This window comes from Phytophthora infestans, genomic scaffold (assembly GCF_000142945.1).
Source record: "Phytophthora infestans T30-4 supercont1.30 genomic scaffold, whole genome shotgun sequence".
Lineage (NCBI taxonomy): Eukaryota > Oomycota > Peronosporomycetes > Peronosporales > Peronosporaceae > Phytophthora > Phytophthora infestans.
In genome coordinates this window covers 619,633-640,478 of record NW_003303729.1, presented here as the reverse complement: position 1 = coordinate 640,478, position 20,846 = coordinate 619,633, and the positions used below count along the sequence as shown (strand labels likewise).

Genomic DNA, 20,846 nt, shown 5'->3' with positions numbered 1-20,846 from the left:
TACCTTGTCTAGATACATTGGATATCGTTATGAGCCTCCTTCCTCACCAACTCGACAATGGGCGGGTGAGTCACGTTAGCCATAACAGCGGTAAATTCCTCCAGCGACAGACTCTCGTGTCTGTCCAATCTCAGTGCATCCAACGCGGCCGAGAACGCAGCAAGAGGATCTTGAGTCATCTGCCTGGTAATGAGTTTCATCGTAAAGGCCAGCCCGGCCGACGAGACTTTGCCTGACCCAACAACATCCAAGTGTTGGAAGAAGCGGGTTATGTCTGCAGAGCTGAGAGTTGCTGAGCTTTGTGGAAATACTCCATGAACCTGCTTAGAGCTGTCAACTTCCTGGTCGTTTTCAGTAACGCCAAGCCCAAGCTGCTCTTGGTCATGAACATATTTTTCAATCTCTTCGACTCGAGTGCCCACGACAGAGCACTCACGGTAGCTTTTCGCTTGATCAGTAGTTAGTTTCTTCTCCTCTGGAGCTGCCACCGGGGTGTTAACTAACGTTGCAGTAGTTAACGGAAATACCGCGTTATTTTGCGCCACGGAGATCTCCATTTGAAGCATAGCAAACCACAGGAACGCGTCGTTGTCCACAGCCACGTTCATGGAGACAAGAGTGCGTGTCACAACGTTGCTAGTGAGCTTGATACCATTGACACAGTCGTCGTCGCTGAATAAGGCAACTTCGCAATCTCGCAGGGTAACTTCTGTTAAAATGTTACCATTGCTTTGTGTTACACGGAACATCCCATTAGCCAGACGACATCGATGTAGTTCCCAGTCATCAGCTGCTCGGAACTTGACCCGAACAACGCCTTCCTTCACTGCAGGAGCCCGGAACAATAGTCGCTTAGCTTGCTTGTAACATCCTTTCTTCTGACGTAGCGTGTGCCAAATAGTGTCAACCGAGTCGTGCTCCATCCCAAATTGTGAGATGCCGACCAGCACGCTTCCTTGCGGGATAATAGCCGAGGTTTTCGTCTCGGTTGTGGCCTCTGGAGTCGTGGAAAGTAGACTTTTCGACGTAGCGACGGTAAGTAAGCTAACTCGTCGAGCGATTGCTGCCATACTAAGTCGTCTCGGTGGTCTTTGAGCCAACGGCTCGTGACTTAATACGAAGATACGCTTCTTGTGTTTCATCAAGACAATACCAGCGCTCGTCTCGGAAGCCACATCAAGTGAGTACACGACACTATGACGCAATAATTTCTGGATATCGTCGTGGAAAACTTTCTGGCAACGTGTTCGATCGACTGCTGCTGCTGCCTTCCGGATCAACTCCATCCAACGTCGAGCCTCAGTCGCACTACCCGGTGCAAACGCTACTTCACAGCCGAGACAACGGACCGTAAAAGCGTTGGCTTTGTCTAGTAACGGAGTCACACGACACGTTGGAACGAGCTGCACTTCAAAGACGGAACCCAATTTCCTCTCACTTTTCTTGACACGTAACATTCCGTTGTCCAATTCAACGTAGTGTTGCTTCCATGGTCCACCAGGTTTCGGTTGAGCTTCAACAAAGCTCTGTAATTGATACGGGCTGACCTCTTGTGTAGCTAAAATTCCAGGTTGTTTTCGAGGAGATGTTCCACCGTTGTGACGATACTTTAAAGCGATAATTCGAAGTCGAATGGCTAAGATCCAATGCGTTCGTATCTGCTCTGTCGGAGCTGCTAACAGGATAAACGCTTGTCCTGTGGTCACGATAAATGGGTAAAAAGCCGCAACGCTCGACCCTTTCGGTCGCACCTCGTTGTTTTTTAAGCTCGTGTCACTGTTGTCGACTTGGTTCCTTTCCTCTTGTTCTCGACGCACTTTTTCAATTCTTTGGATCCCCTTGAGTGTCTGTGGCGTTGGAACCACAGGGATCGAATTCGACGCTAGTACCGAGAGCTGGCGTAAGTACGTCGTGTTCTCCTGGCCGGCAAAACTCGTCGCCGTGAGAGTGAATTGTTTCATGGTTTTTGTCTTGTGATCCGAAGCTTTGCAGAAGCGCAGAGTCGAGCGACCGAGTTCCACATATCTGGCTTTCCAGCGGTATTTCGTTTTCAGTACAAAGCGCTTGAGTTGCTGAGTTGCTGAAATCTCCTTACGTAGCATAAGAGCTCCTTTCAACATTGTCGAGAGCGCTTCCAGTCGCTCGGAGAGGTGACGAAACCACAGATCGGCTTCTTCTTGACTATCCGCGATGTAGACGTCCGTGGTTTTGTCCGTGGTCAAGCAAATTGAGTGTGGAGGTGCTCTAGAATTCAACTCCAAGTAGTGATGCACTCGTGTTGCCTCTGTGAGGAAATATGTGGCATCGATTCTGGCAGTGAATGTTGGACGTGGATCCGTGAGGTAATAGTCCATGCGTGCATCCGAGAGCACGACAAAGGTGCGTTTGCGTTTGGCATTATCCCGCGTTCCATTCTGCACCTGCAAGTAGCCGCACAGCACGCCTCGAATGTAGTCTTCCATGACGAGTTTAGAAAATGGCAACAAAAAAAATAAACAACGAGATGATCAGAACGCGATGAACGTGTGGATTCATCTAAAATTAAACTGAATTGTTTTCTTTCTAAAGGTGGTTGTCACTTTATGTGTCCGTCTCAAGCTCGCAGTTGAAGAAGTGGTTCTTGAACGAGCAACTACTTTCGAACGGACTGACACTTGGCGTTGCCTCGTCACCATCATTCTCTGGTTCATTTTGTTGAGCTGTGGTTCTCTTCTCTTTCAAGTCGTGGCTACCATTGGGTTGGGCCACTGAGGTCTCCACATCTACTGACGAATCGTTGTCCGTAGATGATGCACTGCAATCGATTTGCAAGCGAGAGAACTCTCCTTGGGTAGATAAGCTTTGATCCTGGTGCTCGACTTCAGTCGAACGTGCATCTAGAACTTTACAGAGAAGCTCTTGGTTGCCATCGTAGTCGAACGGAACCTTCTTGGACGAGATATCACGGATCTCGAGGCAAGTTTTGCGCAGTGGGCGACAGGGCTTCGAGGACGGTGACGCTATCAGGAAATGCGTCGTGTTGTTGCACAGATCATTGACAGTCAAACTTGTCAAGCGGATACGACCTTTGTGTCCACGTGTGAAGCGAATGAAGTCTCGAATATCGCTCTTCACATCGACATCTTCCAACTTGGGGGCAATGGCCTGCCAGTCATACTGCGACAAAAATATTTAGTACCGAACTAATGGAAAATGCGCCACCCTCACCTGTTCGTTTGCAAGAGCTGAGGATGCAAACACGACATGCTTCCGGAGATTTGTAGTGATGTTCAAGATACGATCCTCCGCGATTTGCTGTAAATTGTTGTTAATTAATTTTAACAATAATGGGTAACTTAACAGGAAGCAACTCAACACACCTGATATTCTGCTAACACGTCTTGGACGGTTCGATACATTCGGATTCGATTCACTTCCACTTCTTGCCACGTTAGCTGACATTTCATCCTTGATCTCTCTGCAGCCTAATATTCCATTAAAAATAAGTCACACGACTTCCTGATAGGCGCAAATATTCCCCACTCACCGCCATTTGCTTGACCGTATTGTTCGCCATTTCTTCTTTTCGATGACTATCCGATGATGGGAGCAACCAGCTCACGAGTTTCCGATTGTGGATCGATTTCAACGCTGCGGTTCCTGATGCTCTTTCTGTCCGCGTTGACAGTGTAGTTGAGAATTTCGTCTTCACTGGACTATCCGTGTCTTCCAACTGCGAAATACGTCGATGATACTGATCCTCCAGAAGTGTACTGGAAAACCCAGAGTTCATCGCAGCTGAAAACGCAGCAGAAGCCTCACGAAAGTTCTTATCAAAGGCACGGTAGTCTTTCCTATACGCATCTTCTTGGGCCTACAAGAAAGAAGCAAAGCTGTCAATTGTGACTCAAAAGCTGAAGATTTGGAGTACCTTGACGTCCTTCTTGGCATTATTGACTCGACGTGTTAGGTTTTGCGCTTTTTCAGTGTTGCACTCGTACAAAATCTCGATGGGTTGCAGTACATCTTCTTCCAGATTCTTGGCGAGTTGCTGGTGTTGCACACTTGTGTTGAGGTACTGTGATCGGAGACTTGCCATCGCGGTTTTCATCGTGCCGTGCTCCCTCCCACCGAGGTGCGAGTGTCTTGCCATCCTGTTGAGCTCTTGTGCATATGTCCTTTCCAGGTTAATTCGACTCCTGAGCATCACCACCAAGTTCCCGTGCGAAATGAGATCAGACGCACAAGCAGCACGAACGTCGTCTAGATTGAACACCAAATCGGTCGCGAACGCGAGATCGGGAGGCGACTCTAAGCCAAGAGCTGACGTTTGGACCGCCGGGCTGGCCATTGCAGTCTGTAAGAGAAGGATACAATCTTTTCTCACCTCTGTTCAGACTTAGTTGCCTTTCTTAGGAGCTCTTCACGAAAATAGCCTGTAAATTTCGACGTGGCAAAAAAAGAGTGATGGTGCTGCAACTTAAATGACCATCATTCTATCGAGTAGACGTTACATTTGTTGAGATGACTAGTCACACTTTGCCACTTTTTGGCAACACTTTTTTGCAAGATGCAAAAGCAGAAGGAGACAGCGATATCGTTGCGGAACGTAGACCCCAGGACGTCTCTAACCAGGTCGCTGTCGAGAAGAAACAACTCGTTGGAATCTTTAGGAACACGAGGGGATGTAAGCAATCTAAGCCGGAGCGACCTCATCGCCTCATGGACGCCGACGTGTAGCCTCGACAATTGGGGGTTCACTCGCCATCGACGAACTCGCCGAAACTATCTCAAAAGTATCTTGTCGAGGGAATAACCGTGTAGGAAGCGACTAAACTGTATAGTGGCATCCAAGCGAGCGATCTCAAGGAAAATGGCAGTGATGCACTCCCACAAGCCACTCCACCCTGTATTCAACAATATCCACGATGATCGTGAGCATAGTGAAGAAAATAACAGTGATAGTGACGGTAGCGATGACGGACTTGGACCAGGAGTGGCCGATGTTCGGCACCGTGCGCAGTTTTTCAAGTCTTTGATTGGTCCCACGACGTACGAAGATGGTGGCTTAGTGACAAAAGGCAACGTCGACCATCGAGGAATCACGCCACACGTAGTCTTCTCAACGACGCATACACCCCCAAGTGTGGCCAAGAACCCAGTCATTACCTGTCACCAACCAGTAACGTGTGGGTTTTGCAGCTCCACGAACCTTTCGTGGGTGTTGCGTTGCTCGTTTTGTGGCTCTGCCAGAATGAGCGACGCCCCGAGATTAAAGTATTTGATCGACATGATACTGAGCATCGACCCTCGAATCAAGCCCGACCTTGTTCGTAGAAAAAAATATTATTCTCACCTGTAGTTATCACAATCTTACATTTTCTGGTTACAGTTAGCGAAGCGGATTCTTGACTACGCGAAATTTGACCGTGTGGCTTTAAAAGCCGAGGCCACATTCAAACAAGCAGGTCTCGTTCGTGCTAAGGCTGCTATCATGATGATGAACCGCACAGTCTCGACTTTACGATTCCAGATCACGCGAATGGTTTTCTTGGCCTGGAAGAACGCCAAGGCAGCGGGGCTTCGAGAACAGGCGCTCATCCAGCGATGCATCTCTATCAAACAAGCGCAGACGAAGCGGAAATGCAGACAAGATGCCTTCTCAGTCTGGAGAGGCTATGTCGCTCGAGTCTCGGATGAACGGATGCAGCGCTTTCAAGTAGCATTCAGGAGGTATGGATGGACATTATCCGGTGGCGAGGACTTCGATTCTTATATTGTTTTTTGTTGTTGCCAGAAATGAATTAACGAAACTGCGGCGAATTTGGGGGAGTTGGCGATCATTTTTGCGTCTTAGGGGCAAGGAGAAGGTCGAGGAATTGCGTCGTCACTTTGAAGAAGAATTGTAAGTAAAACATACGATATCGAGTGATACTGTGAAAACTAATATGCATTTTTTATCATCGTTTAGACGTGACACGCCACTGGAAGCGCAAAAGGTAAAACTGGCATTTCAGCATAATTATTCATTGTATTCTCCTCATTCGCGTTGTCGTTCTACAGGAGATTGATCGCTTAAAAGAAGTTCAGCAAGAAACGTTAAAATTGGTCTTCACCGCTGGGGATTCCATCTTGGAGCTACTTCAAGTTTCGCTCCGAAAAGCTGATCACAGTGTCTTAAGTACGTTATTCTACTACACCGCCACTTGCACTACTAACCACATTGTGTCGGATCTTAGAAACACTTCAGCTAGTTCAAATGTACCCGTCGACAGCTGGTGAGTTCTTCGAAACTGCACATGGAAACGAGCTCCTCGATGCGTTGAGTAGCGGACATGCCATGCCTCAGATCGACGGCTTTGGGCTTGACGATGAAAAGGATGATGAAACGATGAAACAACTTTTGGATAAAACACTGGAAAAAGTCGAACACTCGCCTCCGTCTGATAGTTTGATGCAATGGTTCAACTTCCAACGTCGACGTGGGGCTGAAATGGGAACAATTATCGACTCACCCACTAGAGGAACTTCCGATGGCAATGAGAAACCCTCGAGTGCCAAGACGAAAAATCGTTTGAAAGACAAAAAGAAAGAGTTCAAACCCCTTAAATATTTACAGGATCTCAGAGCAGTCATAGCGAGTCCAGGTGTCATGCTCAAGTTACTGTGCCACTCTTCGTTTGAAGCACAAGCAGAGTACGATCGAATCCGAAGTACTGAGTTAACCAACACTGCAGCGAATGTAGCAGCTGAGAATTCAACGACCGCGACAACGTTGTCGCCTTCTGCCCAAGTCCAGTTGAGATCCTACTTTAAGATCGTCCCGAAGATACTTAACCTGCCACCAGATATTGTGACTCGAGACAGCTTTGTACTAAACGACTTCGACTCGCTGTACGCCTACGCAGTGTACCTGTATCTCTTTCATCCAAATTATGTTGCACCGGGAATGGATCTGTCTCCAAGATATCATCTCAGCTACTCGTTTCTCACTCCGCAATGGCAAAAAGTCAAGACTTCGTTACAAGAGAACGAGTGCGATCCCTTCGCCCAGCAACAATTTTACATTTTTCTAAGCAAACTCAAGCGGATCAATCTGCAATTCTTGCGCTTTATTGACATTTGCAAGGCAGTTCGACATATTGCCAGTTGGCACGAACGGTGTGTCACTCGAGAAGCGTTTAACGATTTTTCACGAAGAGTGTTGTGCAAAGATTCGAATATTTCAGTGTCACTCGAGAAAGAAACACTGGCGTCGTGGGTATCTTTACCAGCGTCAAAACTCCTGTCCATTTGCGACGGGGAGGACGAATTCCGCAAAATTGAGCAAGTGTACAAGGATAATGTTCTCGACTTGATCAAAATCTTCCGAATTTATGGCAGTGCAGCCGGTGGCAAGGGAATTCTCGAACAGGAATTCCTCAAAGTCATGACAAAAGCTGGTGTCACCGACAAGAAGAACATTTTGAGGTCGCACTTACAGCTGATCTACCAGCAATCACGCCAATCCAACGGAGGCATCTCGGATACTTCCAATACTGGAGTTAGCATCTCGGGACCAGCAACAGAGGGCGAGGAAGAGGTGGAAGATCGAGGTGCAACTCCGAACGAGTTTTTCGAAGCGCTAACTCGTGTGGCATACCACAATTATCAAAAACGGCGGGAATTTATGGGTCAAATTGCCACAATGATGAATATGGGGGACGAGGTTAGTATGGAGACGATCAACGGCTCCGGCTCACTGCTCTTGTGTGTGATGGACCTGGTTGTGGACAAAATTGTTCCTTTGACGAAGAAATTCCAGGAACAAGGACTGACGTTCAAGAAGCAAATGATTTACCCTGACGTGCAACACGTTTGCAAGGCTCAAGAGAAAAAGCTAAAGCGAATTTTCAGTTCGTATTCTCAGAGAAACAAAAATTCGCAATCGCGTGGCAAATTACTCGATTTAAGCGATTTTGAAAGTTTGTTGAAAGACAAAAAACTGATCGATGCGTTGTTCCCGCACGGGCGAATAAAGCAACTTGTTGCGTTCGTGCAACAAGACGGAGAAATCGGGAGTACAGCCACAAGTATCAACGGATACGATGCCGACAGTGAGTTTGTCTTTTCCGAATTCGTCGAGGCACTCGCGGCAATTGCCGTTTATCGCAACGCCAATCCGTATCTCCCGTTCGCGAAAAAGCTGGAAACATTTTTCGAAGAGTACTTCTAGTAAATTTTAGCACTGCGCGGACAGCCCCACTTCAACTATTCGACAGTCAATCACAGTCTCCGGTCCCAGTGTCACACCGGGGGGCTAACAACCGCTCAACTTCTCCTCCATCTTCAAAACTTCCTGGCCAGAATGAACTTGACTTGCGTTTCGTATGCAGCCAGCCCACCTCTTTCCATGCTGCAGCTACCAGACTGGAGCAAAAGTATTTGCGTTGAGATCTGGTCGCGTCCGTGCCCTCAGGTGATGACGGCGTTGAGCTAGTGCTACTACCGCCAGTATTGAACAAGCCGTCGTCGCCTTCTTCACACGCACTGGTCGAAACACGAACCGAGTTGAAAAGATTGCGGTCCGATTCTCCAGTGGAACGTAATATCCCGAAGATGCTGTAGGGATTGCCGTCCACACAGCGGACAAACTCACGCAGTGTTTCAGTCAGCTCGGGAGTGCGTTCACTTGCGATTTTCCGCACAATTATCGTGTTGGACACTTCACGTGCATACGCCATAAGTCGTTGCTTTAAAGAGTACACTTGGATACCCTCGGACGTTGCCTCCATGATACGTAAGAGAAAGCGTGACTCACCTGGTACTACGATACCAACATGATCGTATTTTGATCCAGTAAACTGTAGCAAAACAAAACAAAAAATGAGTTTTTAACCTCTCGACAAGTAGTAGCCTTTAAACGCACCTTGCGTTGCAGTCGACTGGCTCCAAATCGACACGAGAACATGATAATGTCACCAACAGCGACACTATCATGCAGTGACGTCACATGTATCACATTTTTTGCACTGTGGCCGAGTTCGGGGTCGCGCGAGGTGGACACAACACCTAGAAACGACATCAACAACACGTCGGTGCTGGCAATCGGGTGCAGTAGCAGTTGCTTCAGAAAAGCTTCCAGTTGTCCTTTGCGATGGTTAATGAACACGCCTTCCGTCGGCGTAAAGACGTGTTTGGGCGGCAAACCAGGCAACGTAGTACCGGGATATTTCCGCTTCAACTGATTGTGCAACGCGTCGAACTCCTTGTAGCGCCGAGCGAGTTGCCATGTCGTGCCGTTGAAAACCACGTCGATAACGTAGCAAGTGTACGCGCGCTGGGACAGATCGCTGATCTTGTTTTTGGTCCCGACAATTGCCAAGTCAAGCGTAGGCGGTGGCATTCTGTTCATTGGAACCAACTTGAGGTCGATTTTTCGACTTGCGCAACCCAGAATATAGTGGCTAATGGACTGCTGTTCATCTTGAAGCCATTGATCGCCAATATCAAGATGCAACACGAAGCTGTCGGCATCACGTCGGAGCGTATGTAGAAGGCCAGGCGTCGAGAGTTTGTCCTTATTTTCTGCTCGATGAAGATCGGCTTTCATCTGCCGAATTGCATCCAATTTGACTTGACCAACACGCACACTTTGTTGCGAAGCCTCGCTAATTGGCACAATAGTCGACACGCTACGAGACGTTTAGAAACACAATTAATAATTTTTAATTGAAACATAATTGAATTAAACAGACCTGAAGCCACTGTCATCTTTCGCTGTGATTCGTAGGATCATGAGCGACACAGAACTCCGCACATTCTCAGCTTGCGGCTAGCAAGAGACTGTCAGACTTAATTGCGTCTGTATTTTCACTTTTTAGCACTGACCTGCGTCGCTGTTGGGCGAGGCCTTTGCGACAGCAACTGTGCTGATCGCAGCGCATTCTCCTCGGACCAAGACACCGGACTGGACAGGCGATTCTCCTCATCGCTGTCTTCGGACCCGCTGGACGCGAATCTCAGGAATGCTGCGCCTGCAAAGACCTCTTTAGTCCCAGCATCAATAATAATAATTATCATTTCCTTACCTTCTTTCATCTCGTGCGTCGCGTGCAGCTTGGTAGCGAGTGACAGACAGTGCAGCCACTCGTCCCTTTGTTCCATTGTGGCCGTGGCGAACTGGAGCTGCAGTGTCTTGGTTTCTACTGTGAATTTGAATCTGGCCGCGCAATGCGATTGGCTGTAGCTTCCGCGACGAACTGTTGCCTCCTTGTGCACTTTGATGATGTCCTTGACCAGACACAAGTCCATCCAAAGTTTGAGCGAGTTACGACGCCGCCGAGGTGTCCCGGTGTCAGCGTCCGGGTCAACTACCAGCGCGTGGCTGAAGAGCAGCAGCTTGATGGCCAACCAGCCACCGTATTGCGCACTGAATTGCCACAACTCGCCGCGATGTAGACACTCAGGACGCTCCATGAAATGAGTTGTATCTATGACTTGGACTTTGTATGCATTAGACATATTGGAAAAATGGGGCCGTTGACAATGTTACCCATTTTTTCACGTATACCTATCTAAAAATCGGTTACGTCTTGCATGTTTCTTTGTGTAAAGAAGGCAGCCCGTGTAACAGGCTTTTCCTTTTTGACAGGCTTGGCGAGAAACGACGTAATGGACTGCGTGCCTGTCGGGGCATTCGCCTGATAGAAGCAAACTAAGGTGAATTTTGCAACAACAAACTTCAATTTGCTCAAAATCTCACCTTCTCGAGATCTTTGTCATGTGGCCACTCGACCTTCACAGCCTTCTCATTGAACGGCTCGACAGTTCCCCAGCTGAAGCGGATAATGTTAGGGAATACGAACACTTGGTCCATGTGAGTTGATAGCCACGCTTTGGTTCTGTTCAAAACACAAACATGTTTTTTTAATCGTGATCCCATTTCTCTCGCATTTTAATTATTACGTACTTTGGGTCGCTGGGATACCCGGAGCCAAAATCCGTTGGCAGTTCGAGTGCTGGACTCTCCCACATCCAGTCGCTGATCACTCGATCGCGTGTCACCTTGGCGGCAATACTCGCCGCACTCACAACCTACACACAGCTTCGTCAATACCTCGATTCGACTGCATCACTGCAAAATCTATTGACTTTTCCGCACCTTGAAAAGACTGTCGGCTTTCTTTTCGACGCGGAACTCGATGGTTCCGTTGAAGTGTTTCGTTAAGAAGCTCTGATACCAGCGTGGGTCGCCTACAGTGTCCACGAACACCTTCTTGACCACAGCGCCCTTGTTTTGTACTTCGTTGATGAGTTGGATGGCCGCATCGCGTGACATTTCGTTTAGGTTGCTTGTCTGGCGCTGCATCTTGTCCGAGATCTCAGCCGCCGAGATCAAGCGAACGATCCACCTGTCAATGAAGTATTCTAAGCATCGTTTTCCCTGCTGGTGTATTGCAAAATGCCTGTCACGCACCCGAGCCCCTCGGTGGACTGCATCTTCTCGAACAATTGCGCTCGACTCTCGGCGCTCAGTGCCTTGGAGTCGTCGAAGCCCAACGCGCACATAGCGTCGTTCACAGCTACAGGCCAGTACGCGGCGCCGTAGACCATGGGACCCATGACCGGACCGCGACCAGCCTCGTCGATTCCTAGCATGACAGGCACTCCATTGAGGCAACTGGCGGGGCAGTCGCTAGCAAGCAGCAGAGTACGCTGCAAGTTGGGTCGGTCCGGCATCTCTTGCCTTGCTCGTTGACTTTTTTTGGCGGGAAGACTGATAGGAAAGGTGATTGGTTGAAATATTTGTCCGATCAAGGAAGAGATTGTAGTTGAATGTTGCAGTAGTCAGATAGTATATGTTTTAGAGCTCCCTTGTTTAAGCAGGTTCAGATGCTATCGCTCGGAAGGGATCAGCGGCGGGTTGCGGTCACGCGAGTGCGAAATCTTGTACCTAAAGAAATTGCCATCTTTCTCGCGACGCCCATTTATCGACGTACATGTATTAATACAGCTGACGCTTTGGGGTGGAGCCGGGGTTACAGTACTTGCAGCACTTAAATCCGCATTTCAACTCAACTTTTTTGGCGAGCGTCGATAAAGATGGTCTCGTGTTGATCGGAATTTTGGCGTGAGCAGCGTGCCAGCTGGATGAAGCGTGGCACCCGCACCAACAATACTTGAAGCGAAGTGAAGATGTTCATTGGTACCGCATGGAGAGAGAAAGGGAAGATCGGCGAGCTGGTGCGAAGTAATTTTTGATCACACACGATGTATAATACATATTCATTCTCGAGACAGGATATTGGCACGCTGGTGGGCTTTCGGATATACGAGTCATGGGTGGAAATGCTCAGTTCATTCCAGCGCAGACAGCCCTCACCGACTTGTAATGGGCACCGGAACTCGGCGGAAATTGCCTTGCATCGGTGGGTGCTGAGCTTCGGCGAAGCAACACTAGCAAAAAAGCGCCTGTGAGTTTTACAGTACATGTACAAGGTGAGGCAACACAGCGTAACGGTCTAAATGGACTTTCGCAAAGGCCACCGTGCAAGGCAAGTCTCAACCGACATGAATATCGAAGGTCCTACGTCAGTGAAAGTATTTGGGGCGCAAAATATCCGATACTTCAAGTCCTCGCTCTGAATCTGGAAAATCAATGTCGGTACAATGAACAAACAGCGATCACGCCGCAGGGAGAGCACGCTTTGTGAGTTGGGTTTACTGTACCGATCTGCGTGAGGCAGGCCCAGCGTGCAGGCAAATATTAGAGACAAAAATTGCGTCCAGCTGTACTGATCTGGACCAGCCTAAACTGCATCCTGGCTCACCAGATTGCGCTGGCAAACATTTTGGGCTGAAGTGTCCCCAGCTTAGTTGAACTCGGTTTACTGTCACATTACCAAGACTTTGGAGCAAAAAGAAATAGCTACTGTACACACTCTGCTGGCGGCTCATAGTAGAGCTCCTTAAAATTTGCGGCGGCCTGGAGTGGAGCTCTTGGTGCGGATTTTCCCGAATTTGCCACGTTGCAGTTTGCAACGTTTGAATTGTGCAACGCAACGACCATTTGCTTTTGGCCAATCATAGTCTTCAAGTTATTTGTACACCAATAAAATATCGCATTTTAAGCCTAGCATCAAATACGGAATGAAGTCAGAAAGGCAGGGTGGAAGAGGCGAGTCGGGAAGTAATGCACGGTCCTCTTATCGGTCTCGGCGCTGCCCACAAGCCAGCGCTGCACTTCCTAGCTTGGGGTCTTTACGTCGGTGCTCTTCATTCGCGAAATCTTCGAGCGACAGACATCCGTGTGGACCAGTGGAACCAGCAACAGGATGCCGAACAACAAAATGTCTAGCTCATCTATCAGCCGGCGTATGCGGCCGATCCGCGCCACGCCTGAAGCTTTGAAGGCGCAAGTCTCACAGCACGTGCCACAGCTTGTGGTGCGCCCCACTAACCACGGCGGCGAGACGCTCCAGGTAGCGATGGGCGGCACTGCCATCGAGCGCTCCATGGTCAACGTAGGCTCTATCGCAGTGTACCACATCAAACCTGTGATCTCTACGGATAACAAGCTTGGCAAGAAGACCACCATCTTTGCGGTGCACGTGCAGAACGCTATTACTGGCCGCAGTTGGGTCGTGCATCGCCGCTACTCGGACTTCATGATGCTGCGTGGTCTCATTGCTGAACACTTCAAGCTCTTCGGCGACGAATTCCCTCGTATTTCGGGTTTAATCGACGATCTCTATTTCCCCAAGAAGCACAAGTTCCGTCACAAGATGGGCAAAGTGGTCGAGCACCGTTGTGACGCCTTCCTTGAATACCTCATGGGCTTGCACCGCCTCCTCATCAGCCAGAACTACCTGGTTCGACGCGACATTAGCCCCATCGGACTGTCCATCCTACGTGGATTTTTGGGTAGTGCAATTGTTCAGGACCCGAGTCACAAGGCTTATACTTTCCACAAGGCCATTTTACCCATCGAGCTCAACCCGGCGGATCGTACGCCTATTAACCAGTGCGGATCACTCACTACGGTACTGGAAGACGACGGAGAGTACGAGGTGGAAGTTGAGGATGTTGAACCTGAACCGGAGGCCGACGTTGCATCGCGTGACGGATCGACGGAAGGCACGGAGGATTCTCAATCGGAAGATATGAGCGACGGTGAGGACACCGAAGAGGAGCTGATGCGCATTTCTGAGATCGTGGACCGACGACGCTCTTACAAGTACGCCCGCAACCGCCGCGTGCTCCTCTTCCTTCGCAAAGACGGCGTGTCCGATGGCTCTACAGCTGTAGACTCGCCTACCAATTGCGATGATGCTCCCCCTTGCACTCCGCGACCACGCGACCGAATCCACACCGATAAAATGTACGTCCGCGCTTCCGAGATGCTGCGACCGTCCGAGATGGCCACTCAGCCGATATCGGCATAAACGACATCCCTTCGCCGCTACCGCCTTCATCACACTAAACAGACAGCAACGGAACTGATCTGCACGCTGTGGCCAGCACCGTGAATAAGTAAAGCAACTGAACTAAATGAGCGCCGTGACACCACCAACTGGGGGTGGTACAGCTGCGACGCGGACGCGAACTGAAGCTCCACGACGCACATCTCAATCCATAACACCCGCCGCTCTCGATGCATTTAGATTATTTAAAATCATGAACGTTCGCTGTAATTTATTCTTCGAACTGATACCGTAAAGTAAATTGTACACTTAGTGAAAATAGTTTTTACAGAACTGTGACACCGAAATTTTTCTTATTTCATCCAATCCTGTTGCGAAATTGTCCATTATCGGAAGCGCGCCACTCCATTGAAAAAACTGGCGGCAAAACCTCAATCATGGCTCTGGGCGTCAAGGAAAGCGTGAGCGGCAAGCTGTACTGCTTAACTGCGGACGGTACCGAGGAGCGCGTTTGTGGCGGTAAAGGCGCCGTGTACCTGAGTGGCCCAAAAGTTGCACTGCGCTGTTGCGGCAAGACGAGCATCGTAGCCACACGCCAGACCAAACAAAGCGTGTTGCGGCAGGGCGACGTGTTGCTTCTCGGTCTTCGCGACGCTTTTTACGCTAATGGGACACTGACCAAGTACGAAGTAGTAGACACGGAGGCAGCGCCGCCCAAAGTCGCACTTAACGTGCTTCCTACGCGTGTACCGAGCATTACCATGAGCTCGGCCGCTTCCAGTCGCCCTAAAGCTCGAGCCAAACGCGCTCCAGCCGCAGCAGGAACGAAACTCGTGTCTTCCTTTTTTGCCAAGAGAAATAGCAGCCCAAGTCCCAAGAAACAGGCGACAAAACACGAGAACAAAGAGCTCGTCGATGCAGAAGATGCCACCGCTTCTAGCACCGCCGAAGACGCCGAAGAAGAGGAAGAAGAGCTCGCACCTTCCTCTAGACGGCGTGGCAAACGCACGAGAGCGATCGTAGAGTCCGAGGACGAGGCAGACACCAACAGCTCTAAGCTGCAGGACTTGACCGTGGACTCGGACGTGTCATCACCTAGAGAAGACGATATTTTCGAAAAAGATCTTGAAAAATCAACATCTGCAGCGAAAGACTGGATGGCTGCATTCGGTCGCAGTGGCGTCAAGAAGCACAAGGCCGAGAGCGATGGCTGGAGGCGTATAAAGGACGAAAAACTTAAGAAACGGAAGGACCCGAGCGCATCCAGACGGTTCACCCACGAAGACAGGAACGATTTCGACGAATCAGACGAAGACGAGCATTATTCTCGCTCCCATGACGAGGTCGGACAGCTATTGGAAGAATGTGAAGGCATCGCCCGGAAATTACGCCAATCAGTGAGGAATTGGTCGGGAAATGCCTCGAAATCGGCGTCTTCCAGTCCGTCCACGTCGCCTGGGGACGCGACAGATGAAGAAGAGGCGGTGCACATGTCGCTGGCGTCGATAAATGGCGGAGATCGACGCGTAGTGACGCAGAACGACATCCCAGATATCTGCGAGACGCTCGAACTGAAGCCGTATCAAGTGGTTGGCGTTAATTGGCTGTTATTGCTGCACGAGAACAAGGTGTCGGGCGTCTTGGCCGATGAAATGGGGCTCGGTAAAACCGTGCAGACGATCTCGTTTCTGTTACTTCTCAAGTCGCTGGAAGAGACCGACAAGAGTGCAGGTGGTCCGCACTTAGTTGTCGTCCCAGCCAGTGTGTTGAACAACTGGACACGCGAGTTCTCGTGGATCGCACCGAAGCTGCGTATCGTGACGTATCACGGCTCGAAAGACCACCGTCGAGAGCTGGAAGACACGCTAGATAGCGACGACTTTGACGTCATGCTGACGACATACGCGTACTTTGAACGTGATACTTGTCAAGAGGAACGCGCCTTCCTGCGCAGCTTCCAGTTTGGCTACATGATCTTGGACGAAGGACACAGTATCAAGAACTCGAACACGTCGCGGTTTAAGCGCATCACGGCGCTACGTGCACGTACGAGACTGGTGTTGAGTGGCACGCCGATCCAGAATAAACTGAACGAGTTACTGACGATGCTGAGCTTCCTCATGCCGCGGATGTTCGACCATGGCTCGGATGAATTGCTGAGCTTCTTCGACGGCAGTGAACAGAAGAAATGCGAAAAAGTCCGCAAGATCTTGGCTCCCTTCATCTTGCGACGTGAAAAGCAATACGTGTTGAGTCAACTAGTGCCCAAGACGGTGTCTATCGAGCTGGTCAAGGTGGGAGACGAGCAACGCAAGGCATACACCGAGTTGCTGGAGTCGGTAGTCAAGCGTCGAGAGGCTCAAGCGGCACTGAAAGCTGCAGCGAAAGAACGCAAGAAAAACAAGAGCAAAGACCACAAGGCAGAGCGTCGATTGTGGGACTTAATGGGGACGTACGCGACGCCATCGGGAGGCGAACCTACGGCCATGTCCATCTTTACGCAGCTACGGAAAGCAGCCAACCATCCCGTGTTACTGCGCCGACATTTCGTGTCGGATCAAGTACTGGAGACCTTGAGTCGATGTCTGCATCGAGCTGAAGCCTTCGGCAACCAATGCTCGATCAGTCGCGTGCGTCAGGAGCTCGAGTCGTACAGTGACTTTGAACTGCACGACTTGTGCGTACAGTACGAAGCGATCGATGAGCTGCGGCAACTGCAACTGCCTATGGAAACTCTCCTGGCTTCTGCTAAGTTCGATTACTTGCGGACGTTGCTGCCGAACCTTCAGAAAGACGGACATCGTGTGCTTATCTTCTCGCAATGGACGAAACTCTTGGACTTGTTGGAAGTACTCATGAGTCATATGGAATACCGGTATTTGCGGTTAGATGGGTCCACGGATGTCCAGGAGCGACAAGGACTCATCGATACGTACAATGAAGACAAGAACATCTTCGTCTTCTTACTGTCGACGCGTGCAGGAGGCCTCGGGATCAATCTTACCGCTGCCGATACGGTTATTCTGCACGACTTGGACTTCAACCCGACGGCCGACGAGCAAGCTTGTGACCGTTGTCATCGTATTGGACAGACGAAGCCTGTGTCGATCTACAAGCTTGTGTCGGAGAACACGGTGGACCAAGATATCTACAAACTCGGAGAGTCCAAGACGGAGCTCAATCACAAAATTCTGGACAAACTCAATGCGCACAGCGACGGGAAGAAGAAGACGAAAAAGTCGGGCGCTGTCACCGTCGAGATGTTGCTGGCAAGCGTCATCTCGGACTATAAAAGCGCCCAGGTGGAAAATTGAGCAAGAGTAAAAGCTGGATTTAGGATAAATAGAGTCGAGTGGCTACAAATTCATGTAAAATACTTGAAATAATCGGGGTTGGGATAATTGTTGAGCATGTCATTCCCTACTTCGGCGAATCGCTCCCTCTTTTGTCTCCAAACTGCCAATAAGCATAAAAAATAAGAAAAAAATATGACGAAAGAAAATGTTATCGTACCAAGCGACTAGAATTTGTCGAGCTTGAATTCTGTGCGTTAGGAACAAACTATTTAGAAAGAAATAGTGTTAGTCTTGACATACAACAATCATTGAGTCAAGTGGCTACGTACAATGCTGTTGCTCTCGCGACGTGCCATTTCCTCGTCGGATTCCTCGGTCAAAGGAGGAAACGGTGAAACATCACGAAGGTTGTACGACACGTCATCGCTGTCGTAGTCGAAGTCGTCGTCTTCCTCGTCATCTTCGTAGTCGTCGGCAGCTCCCAATCGAAGACTCAACAATTCCGTTGTCTGTCGGATCTGTTCGACCATTGAAGTGATTTGAGCCAAGGCGGACGGGATCAAATCGAGTGGTACGTCAGTGCGTCGTGGACCAGAGTCGATCGTCCGTCGAGGACCTGTGGTCTCCGGTGTGCCACCAGACTGCGAGGCTTGCCGCGACAAACCAGAATTTATTCGATGCGTCGTTGTCGGTCGCTTGGGGGACAAGTTTCGAGCACTGGAGCCGCTAACAGGTCTGGAATACTGAGCCAAGTCTCGCGTACTATCTCCTTTAAAATTCGATTCGAGAAATGATTTGTCATGAGAGTCTTCGCGTTGAGAAGGACGGATACGGGCTTGTCGAGGAGCAACGACACGTGAAAAACGGCGGACGGGTTTGGAGGCGCGGTCAGCTATGTCTTTGAGTTTATCTCCCAGTTTCTTCGCACGATAGATGGTACGTAGTGACACGGACATTCGACGCTGTTTAAGTGACTTTTCCACGACCAAAGTGAGCTGGTTGTGCACTTTTGCCTTCTCAGTGGGGGACTGGATGTTCATATTGTCAAGTTGGCGTTTAATCACTGTCCGCTTCATACGCTCACCGAACTCTGGATATTCCGCTGCGATCTCGTTAAACGCGTGCTTGCTCAGTACATTGAGGTCGCAGATGTTAACGGCACGGACAGTGTTGGTGCGACGCACGTCGATGACTAGTGCTGTCTCTCCGAAGAAGTTCCCGTCTCGTAAATAAATCCGCTTTTCCGAGTTCTCTGGGTCAGGAACGAGAATCTCTACGAGACCTTTGCGGACGATGAACATTTCTTTGCCAATATCATCGCAGTAAATGATCGTGTCGCCTGGCAAATACACTGCTGTTTCCAATGCAAGACAGACTTTGCCTAAGAACCGCGAGTCCGATCCAGCGAAGAATGGTACCGTCTTCAGTAAATCCTTGTATAAATGCAACGCGATGGTCGTTTTAAGCGGCTTAGAAATACCGGGCTGATTCAACAGCATCATGTCGGAATATGCACGTTGCTAAACCAAATGGGTAAGGAAATGAGAAATCCTTAATAACAAATTATAAAAAGTAGTGACAACTTACGTTGATCCAGAGATAATCGTAATTCCTGCGAACACGATGCTGCAGCTCCTCTGGTAGTTCGTAGTACTTCATTTCGGCTTTAATCATGTCCATCCGATTCCGGAATTGAGCTTTTTGCTGGTCCCAACTCATGAGTAGAGCAAGGACATTGCCAAAGAGGAAGGATGAAAAAACTGTCCCTAACATGAACACGGTGATACTCATGTAGTAGAGCCCGATGTTGGCGTTCACCTCGGGATTTTGTAGTCTTGCGATGCTCGCATATGTCGTGCTTTCGCCAATTCCCAGGAACATGAGTATGATGATATGGACGCATTGGACGTACATTGGTGCCAACTGCAAAAAAAAAAATGAAAATAAATGAGATCTCGGTCTAGTTCTCAAATTTTGAGAATTTTCGAACCTCGTCTTCTTTGCAGACCACTTCGCTGCGAGGACCATAGCATTCGTTGAATAAACTGGCCCATAGACATGCGAAGAGGTGCAAGCCCATGGCAAGGCCCAGAAAGCTGACAATGAGATTGTAATACTTGGCGTATTCGCGGAGATATTTCAGTAATCGACCGATCCGAAGCAGTTTGGGAATCTTCTGAAGTTTTACAATTTTCAGAGATTTGCCCGAAGATTGGACAAAGAGCACCAAGGGGAAGTTGGAGATGAGATCCACGATGAACCACGAGCGGAAATACTTGCGCGCGACTCGCTTGGGATCCATCACGACTTCACCATTTGAAACGATACCCGTTCGCAATGTCATGACCATATCTGATCAGTAAACGGGACAAGTTAGCACATAGACTGATACTGTCCCTAATGATGGTATACCTGTGATGAAGTAGACATCAATAAAAGTGTTCATGCCGTTCAAGTGGCTCCAATCGACAAACTGAAAGCCGATGATGAACGGAATCTGTAAGAGCACAAACGTCAGTTGCTGAAAATTGATCACTAGGCCACTTTATCATTTTTGCAACTGTCATACCATCACACAGACATAGAGAACCAAACAGACAGTTGACACTTCCCATGCTCGGCGCAATTTCGAGTTGGGGTGGATCATAAAGCGGCTCGTGTTTAGTTTCCGGTCGTGGTAGATATCGATCGAGTGTGCATTCATCAACTTGGCCATCACCGCCAGCTTGCCGATCACCTTCCAGCTTCGTCGTTTGTCGGTCTCTTCCGTAAACTCTATCTCTTTGATCGTCTCGATGGCTGGATCATTCGCTTGCCGTGTTTGGTTTCGAGTCACATCGTTGATCTCTACACCACATTCAGTCCCTCCATTAGAGATCTCAGAGGCCATGGGCCCCAAAGACGTATCGGTTGTTGCAACTGGACTATTTTCATCCGACGTTGCAACTTCGGGAACTAGCGGGGACACGAGTTTCGCCACAAGTGCTGCTTCCTCCTCGGGCGTGGGAATTGCATCGTCAGCTGTAGCTTCTCTGATCGCGGTCTCTCCCTCTGGTACCACACGACTACACGCGCTGATGTCGCTGCTCGGACCTTTCATACTACCCATGCTTTGCACTGCTGCTTTTAGTGCAAAATTGGTCTGGACGATTTAAACACTTTGCCA

At 49.3% G+C, this 20,846-nt stretch overlaps 7 protein-coding genes across 7 annotated transcripts; 3 read left to right on the top strand and 4 right to left on the bottom strand.

The window, feature by feature from the left end:
- Positions 1-8: 8 nt before the first annotated feature.
- On the bottom strand, positions 9-2,462 carry PITG_13795 (uncharacterized protein; the record flags this gene model as incomplete). The annotated part of the gene is made up of 4 exons (XM_002899439.1): positions 9-113; positions 157-169; positions 223-983; positions 1,050-2,462. 4 exons carry the CDS (start codon positions 2,460-2,462, stop codon positions 9-11), a joined length of 2,292 nt encoding a protein of 763 aa, XP_002899485.1.
- Positions 2,463-2,762: 300 nt separating this feature from the next.
- Positions 2,763-4,186, bottom strand: PITG_13794 (uncharacterized protein; the record flags this gene model as incomplete). Its single annotated transcript, XM_002899438.1, has 6 exons — positions 2,763-2,822; positions 2,884-3,156; positions 3,208-3,294; positions 3,360-3,464; positions 3,527-3,853; positions 3,911-4,186. 6 exons carry the CDS (start codon positions 4,184-4,186, stop codon positions 2,763-2,765), a joined length of 1,128 nt encoding a protein of 375 aa, XP_002899484.1.
- Positions 4,187-4,982: 796 nt separating this feature from the next.
- On the top strand, positions 4,983-8,194 carry PITG_13793 (uncharacterized protein; the record flags this gene model as incomplete). The annotated part of the gene is made up of 7 exons (XM_002899437.1): positions 4,983-5,001; positions 5,052-5,308; positions 5,372-5,712; positions 5,777-5,884; positions 5,951-5,978; positions 6,043-6,160; positions 6,219-8,194. 7 exons carry the CDS (start codon positions 4,983-4,985, stop codon positions 8,192-8,194), a joined length of 2,847 nt encoding a protein of 948 aa, XP_002899483.1.
- Positions 8,195-8,454: 260 nt separating this feature from the next.
- On the bottom strand, positions 8,455-11,700 carry PITG_13792 (ribonuclease H2 subunit A, putative; the record flags this gene model as incomplete). The annotated part of the gene is made up of 10 exons (XM_002899436.1): positions 8,455-8,460; positions 8,526-8,822; positions 8,888-9,653; positions 9,717-9,793; positions 9,850-9,995; positions 10,050-10,422; positions 10,724-10,796; positions 10,931-11,055; positions 11,123-11,372; positions 11,438-11,700. The coding sequence occupies 10 exons, from the start codon at positions 11,698-11,700 to the stop codon at positions 8,455-8,457; spliced, it is 2,376 nt and encodes a 791-aa protein (XP_002899482.1).
- A 1,385-nt stretch (positions 11,701-13,085) lies between these two features.
- PITG_13791 (uncharacterized protein) lies at positions 13,086-14,405 on the top strand (the record flags this gene model as incomplete). The annotated part of the gene is made up of 1 exon (XM_002899435.1): positions 13,086-14,405. The coding sequence occupies one exon, from the start codon at positions 13,296-13,298 to the stop codon at positions 14,403-14,405; it is 1,110 nt and encodes a 369-aa protein (XP_002899481.1).
- A 416-nt stretch (positions 14,406-14,821) lies between these two features.
- PITG_13790 (ATP-dependent helicase, putative) lies at positions 14,822-17,698 on the top strand (the record flags this gene model as incomplete). The annotated part of the gene is made up of 3 exons (XM_002899434.1): positions 14,822-15,164; positions 15,336-15,565; positions 15,635-17,698. The coding sequence occupies 3 exons, from the start codon at positions 14,822-14,824 to the stop codon at positions 17,696-17,698; spliced, it is 2,637 nt and encodes an 878-aa protein (XP_002899480.1).
- A 287-nt stretch (positions 17,699-17,985) lies between these two features.
- On the bottom strand, positions 17,986-20,384 carry PITG_13789 (Voltage-gated Ion Channel (VIC) Superfamily; the record flags this gene model as incomplete). Its single annotated transcript, XM_002899433.1, has 6 exons — positions 17,986-18,329; positions 18,399-19,200; positions 19,268-19,603; positions 19,671-20,032; positions 20,093-20,177; positions 20,250-20,384. The coding sequence occupies 6 exons, from the start codon at positions 20,382-20,384 to the stop codon at positions 17,986-17,988; spliced, it is 2,064 nt and encodes a 687-aa protein (XP_002899479.1).
- Positions 20,385-20,846: the final 462 nt, after the last annotated feature.